This window comes from Neopsephotus bourkii, unplaced genomic scaffold (assembly GCF_033783945.1).
Source record: "Neopsephotus bourkii isolate Nb327-2 ecotype Australia unplaced genomic scaffold, CSIRO-AGI_Nbou_v1 NB_1298, whole genome shotgun sequence".
NCBI classification, from domain to species: domain Eukaryota; kingdom Metazoa; phylum Chordata; class Aves; order Psittaciformes; family Psittacidae; genus Neopsephotus; species Neopsephotus bourkii.
Genome location: NW_026901782.1, coordinates 456,730 through 463,071, shown reverse-complemented (window position 1 = coordinate 463,071; position 6,342 = coordinate 456,730). Strand labels below are relative to the sequence as shown.

The 6,342-nt window shown below is 44.9% G+C and overlaps 1 protein-coding gene across 1 annotated transcript; it reads right to left on the bottom strand.

Annotated features, from left to right (window-relative positions):
* Positions 1-1,313: 1,313 nt before the first annotated feature.
* ATP5ME (ATP synthase membrane subunit e) lies at positions 1,314-3,780 on the bottom strand. Its single transcript, XM_061366061.1, has 4 exons — positions 3,601-3,780; positions 3,370-3,424; positions 2,982-3,080; positions 1,314-1,453 (listed from the first exon to the last, which is right to left on the bottom strand). Exons 1-4 carry the CDS (start codon positions 3,634-3,636, stop codon positions 1,428-1,430), a joined length of 216 nt encoding a protein of 71 aa, XP_061222045.1. The 5' UTR covers positions 3,637-3,780; the 3' UTR covers positions 1,314-1,427.
* Positions 3,781-6,342: the final 2,562 nt, after the last annotated feature.

The window sequence follows — 6,342 nt, the reverse complement described above, 5'->3', positions numbered from 1 at the left end:
CAGACCGGCTCACGCAGGGAAAACACTAAAGGAACAATGCAGTGCTCAGAAGAGGCAGCTGGTGGGAGGAAACCCTTCCCTTCCCCCTACCTGAGGAGATGCTGTGATGAGATGCTTCATCTGCTGTTCCTGCTATCTTCTCATCTGGCAAACAGGCCATATCCAGCCACAGTATGTACAGCCCTGAGCTCCAGGCAGCTTGTCCTTCCCTTTTGCCCTTCACTGTGGCTCACTCCCACTGCCTAACACACACTGAGTGTCTGAGGGGAACACTGACTTTTATTTCAGTATACATCAGGGAATTGAACTTTTTTTTTCCTTTTCAAAATGGTATCACCTAATGACATAGCCACTTTGCCAGAAGACTGGGATCAGTGTCCTTTTCAGCCAGCAATCCCTTACTAGTATGTGTTACTGTGTCTTTTTGCATCATCAGAACCATACCACTGGAAGTTTGTTTCCCACTGGAGGTAGGTCAGATGCAGGTGAAATCTGGCAAGTTTCCTACCCACAGTGCTCCCCTTGACAGCTGGCTGCCAGGAATTATTGGCCAAAGAAAAGGGAAGGGGTAAGAAATACATTTTTGCAGTCAGTATTTCCCCAGGCCTGAGAGAAAAGTGATGTCATTGCAAGACAATTTCAGGAGGGATCCATTGACCAGACAGCTCCCGGATGAGTGTGGTAAGAGTGATTCAGCTCCACTTCTGGGATATTTGCCTGTACCCCAGGGCAGTGTTTTCACTTCTGGCTTGATGCAGTTCCCAACTCCAGTGAGAAACACAAGGGGCCTGCTTTGTAAGTGCCTCACTGAAGGAGGTAAGGCATCCAGAATTCCATTCTGGGCTTTGAAGGGAGGGATAGGGAAATGAATATCCCTGTGAGACTGGGAGGGGTTTCTCACATAGGAATTCAGAAATGGAGAGCAGATTTTCCCTCCATTGCCTGAGTGAGAAGCTGCCAAGAGATTTTTAGTGCTACAGCTTGCCCATCATATCTGGTCCTAGATGGAAGGGGTAGGACAAGCTAACTCAAGACAAGACCTCTTTGCTCTGCTACTGAAAAGAATGTGGATGTTCTTCAGCTGTTCAGTCTGCTGAAGTCCAGCCTGCTCCCCCACCTGCCCAAATGTATTAAACTCTGTCTTTTCTGATCACAAACATTACCTACTAGTTATAGGCATAGTGACTAGCTGTTGCTGGAGGAATATAACATGGTGTTTCCGCCACAGCAACGGCCTGTTTGTGACAAAAGTTTCCTATCATATTCTGTAATTATTTCTGCTGCTGTTCTGTGCAACTCACTCAAATACCAACTGAAGCATTTTAAGTACTTTATTGAGAGAACGGCATATAGAGTCCACCAACCACTGCACAGTTCAGAGCCTAGCCATATATTTCCATATGTGAAATTAGGATCCAATCTTCTGTTCATTTCAATATGGAATCTTCGCTTGCTAGAAGGGAAGAAAAAACAAAGACAGTTAGGACTACTAGTCAGTCCCATGCAGTACTAAAATAGGCAAAACATTAGTGAGATCAAAAGCTACCTTTAGTGTGACATTTCTTTCTAGCCAGTTTTTATGATTCCCGCTTCTGCTTATTCAACAGAAGTGTATTTGGGGTAAAATACCTTTTTTTACTTACTCATTAGTAAATTACTGTTTTCTGAACTGATAATTCAAATTAAGCCCAGAAAAAGCTATCATTATGGATATGTCCAGTTATCCATCTTTAAAGAACAATCTCCAACAACTGCATTGCACTGAATGAAGTTATAACAATTGCTTTTATAACAGGAAAACTACACAAAAACCACTGTTGGGAAAGCAGACTGGTCATCTGTGTGCCACTTTTAAACAAACATTCTAAAGAAATAATAACAGAATTCCATTATTAAGTGAAGTAGCAACACTGTAGTACAGCCTCTATCCCCGAAAATATACAAAAGTTTCAGCTAATCTAGAAAATACCCACAGGCCCATTTATTTACTCCATGAATAACAGAGACTATATATTTAAGATGGTAAAAAAAGCTGTGCAAATAGCTTCTAGTAAGTGATAAAATTCATCAATTTGCCTATTTGATTACACGTATGTGTGGCTAATTTAGTTTTACAGGGGTTTGTTCAACATTAGTCTTGCTTAGGACAATACGAATGCCACTATTTCCCATGGAAACAGTTACTAAGCGTGTAGCTTGAGTTACTGATCCATTTCTTAAAAGTTCTGGACTGTATGTCCACTAAAGAAAAAAAAGGTGAATTCAAGCCGGACAGCACACTCCTCTGTATGGCATCGGGAGAAATCCTGTCAGAAATGCACAGATAAATAAACAATTCTAACAACAAGAGAAAGCATGCTGCAGTAGGAATGCTATAGGACAGAAGGGAATGAGAAAGAAGCAGCAGTATTAGTCCCAGTAAATCACCTCCAGTATATGCTCTTCACGTAAAATATAACAAATAAAGCTGACCTCTAACACTACACCAGTGATACCACTTTAAAGTTTGAGTTGAAATTTCAAGCAGTTGCCTATAACTTCTGGTTTAGGTAATCAGTCACACTTGTAAGACTTCTTCACTGCATGGAGTAAAGGGATCACGGGTTTGCTGCATCCAGCTGAATAACAGACATCTGAGTAACGTTAATATGCAGTTTCATGTACTTCTCACAAAATAACCGGCACAGCTTTTAGAGGTTTGTTTTCTCAGTGGAAATCCAGACTGCCATTTAATACACCCCATTTGGTTGCAAAAGTGTTTTCAACTCTACCAAAGCTTGCGTTCAGTAGAGCCTGTCAAACAGCAGCACTATTTACCCTTCACACAGCCCTAACCGCTTTTCCATGGAATCACAGGGGTGTGCAGCCCCCTGGCTGTAAGCCTGAATTTCTCTTAAAAACGCTGCATTAAGATGTCAGTCCACTTGCAAGCCAGGGTACACAGTTTGGTATGGGATGTGCGAATTAAACTGAGGGACTACCTTCTGCAAGCTCTCTCGCGATCCGCTCAAGTTCTTCACGTTTCTTTTTCTCTTCAGCCTCTATTCTTCTTTCTTCTTCAGCAATAGGCTTTAGATAGTCTGTCATTAACACACGCACTTTAAAACACAGTTTCTAGGAGCCGGCACAAAGCTCTGCACCTGCTAGCTCACTCAAAAAGGACATAAAACCACCTTCGCTGTCACGAAGGCACAATTTACATGGATCTGTCACTTCACACCGGTCAGAGCCCGGCCCCAAGGGCCGCCTCGCAGGGCCCTACCAGGTCCCCCTGTAGTGGAGCGGGGAAATGGCGGCCGTGCCCGCCTCAAGGTGCCCTTTGGGTCCCGAGCGGGGAAGGGGGAAAGGCCGCCCGCGACGCGCACTCACCGTATCGCTTCTTGCCGTAGATCATCCCCACCAGCAGGGCCGAGTACCGGGTGAACTGCGGGAGGCACAGACAAGGACGCGCCCTTGGCTCAGCTCGCACCACTAGGCCCAGCTCGCCGCCCCCCGCCCAGCCCGCCTCAGCCCGGCCCGTTGAGGCCAGAGGTCACCTCCCGGCCCCGGAGCTCAGAGGGACGCCCACACGGCACCGCGGGAACCGCCTGCCACCCTCACCTTGATGAGCGGAGAGACCTGCACCGGCGGGATCATCCTGGCGGCGGTTGTGGTGGCGGCGGCGGCGGGAAGTGACGCCTGCGGAGCTGAGGAGTGGGCGGGAAGCGTGCAGAGCTCGGCCCAACTCGGGGCGGAGCAGAGCTTCTGCTACGGAAGCCGTTAGAGCCGTTCGTGTTCCGTCCGCCCGGTGCCGGGTTTTGTGTCTGGTCGCGTGTTACCCAGGAGCCGTTAGGTCGCAAAATGAGCCGTGCGCCTTCCTCCGCGACAGAAAATGGGGCAGGCGAGAGCGTTTTCTCTTCCTTGGAGCCGCGCCCGAGGAATCCGGTTGAGTTTCGTGCTCTAGTAAAATCAGGGAATTGAACCTTCGGTCGTTAGTGACATAGTTTTAAATCGCTTGCGTAAAGTTAAGCGTACGCACCGAATGGGCCAGAAGGTAGTGAACTCCCGGCCCATGGTGTTCTCTGTTAATCAAGACACGGATAATAGAAGTTCTGCTAAAAGAAGCCTGACATGTTTCTCTCTTCAGGGAGCCTGGAGGCAGGTTCTCGGTACGCCGTCCATTTGTAGTATCACGAGGTTTTTTAGTTACTGTTTTATGTCCTGTGCCGGTAAGGCCTGAGAGTGGGTGGAATGTATGTAACCTATTGCTTCTGGGCTTTGGTGTTGAATTTTTTATTTTTTTGTTTACTTTCAGTGGCAAGAACTCAAGACACTTTGAGCATTACAAATGAGAGGTCGCTGCTAGATGGTTATCACTTCAGTTCCACGCACTGGCGTCAGCTTGTTAATGCCAAAGTAGTTTACCGTGAAGCTCAACACCAAGTCAGTCCCAAACCACTGAGGTTACTAACAGCACAGTGATTGCCTGTTCAGCCAGCTGACAGTTTCAAAATCTGTAAATACCCAACAGTGGAATGATTTTAATTAAGTGCATTTCAGGGTTACTGGTGGAACCTTATACATTCAAAATACCAAGATGCTCCATTTTTTTAATGATTTTGAGCAATTAATTGAACGACATCTCTATGCTGGATGTTAAAACAGAAAGCACTAAAGCTCTGAGAAAAAAAAAAAAAATCACTACTGCTCTTCATTTCCTACAATACAGATATTCTGGTCTTCCCTAGTGACACAGCAGGCAAGTTGGACTACGAGTCATGATACTACCCCATCGCATATGGAGAAGAAAAGGAGGAGCACATGGTGCCATGTAGTTACCCGTGATAAGATCTCAAATGATAAACATTAAGAGAGAGCTGTGCATTTTCTTCTCATCACAAGAGCATTTGTCTGTGCCACATTCCATGGTAACAAATAAGTTATGTGATGCTGTCCCAAGTAACCTCACAGGTTACGAGGCTGAAGTCTGCAAAGTTCCTATGGTGAATTTAAGCTTTGCACACTGTCAAGTACTCTCACACTGAAAAATGAAACTAAGCAAGTCCAAAATTCCTGGTGACGTGAGTTTATTTTACTGAAAAATCCGATTGCAGGAGCTGCTCATGGTTTATCAGATGCCAAACAACAGCTTTGACTATGTCTGCTTCAAACTTACATGGAAATTTGAGTCATCAGAAGAAACAGCTTCCTGGTTAGTTGTAAAAGAATTACTTGCAGTAACTAGTTGTTTTCAAGTTACATGCAAAAAGTCGTAAAGCATATGCAGTGTTCATTGCGATTAAACACAAATCCTGTCTTTGCAAAGAACTACAGCTATGACTGTTACTCTTCTAAAGTAAATTAAGAGCTGTCTACACTCATCATTATTCTGAAGGCTTCATACTGAAAGTGCATCCCTAAGCAGTCTTTAATAGAATTTTTCTGCTAGCACTATTTGTATGCAAGGCAAAGATGACAATGCTACAAGTGATTGTTACCATCTTTTAATGTCTCTAATGGATTAATCTTGAACTTGAATCCATTAACGAGGCTAACTGGCCTGAACAAACGAAACAGCTGTCATTATGGGATCACGGTTTTGAGCAGAGAGACAGCAGGCTTTTCAAATACCCGCCCATGCACTGTCGTAGTTTGTCCAACGTGACCTATTTGGTTTATGAGGCAGTTGTTCCTGACTGGCAGTACCAACACCACAGGCAAAAATTTCCGTGTCATTAGAAGGGAAGTTTTACTGCAACATTTTACTATAATTTTACTTGTTTTCAGGATATTTAATTAGAACTATTATTCTGGCAAAGAAGGCCAGCAGTCTCCTGGACTTAGGAACCTAAGTGCCCTTGACTGGCAGGTCAAGGGAGGTGGGTGATGAGAGTATATACAGTGTGCAGTGTCCAGTTCTGCCCTCCCCAGTGTAGGAGAGGCATGGACATTCTAAAATGAGTCCATCAAAGGGCAGCGGAGGAGATGCAGGGACTAGAGAGTCTCTCATGCAAGAAGAGACTGAGAGAGCTAGGACTATGCAGCCTACAGGAGAAGGATAGGGGGGTTCTCATAAATGTTTTGAATACCTGATCGGTAGGAGGAAAGACTGAGACACTCTTCTCCTTGGTGCCCAGAGATGGGATGAGATCAACGGACTCAAACTGAAATACAACAAATTCCTTTTAAATGGAAGAAAAATGTACCCTTTTTTAAACTGTAGGGGCAACTGGACATTCAAACAGGTTGACCTGCTGAGTGGTTCTGATGTCTCCATCTGTACAGATGTTCAAAGTCTGACCGGGTAAAGTCCTAAGCAACCAGCTTGAGCTGAGGCTGTTTTAAATACAAAGGTTGGACTAG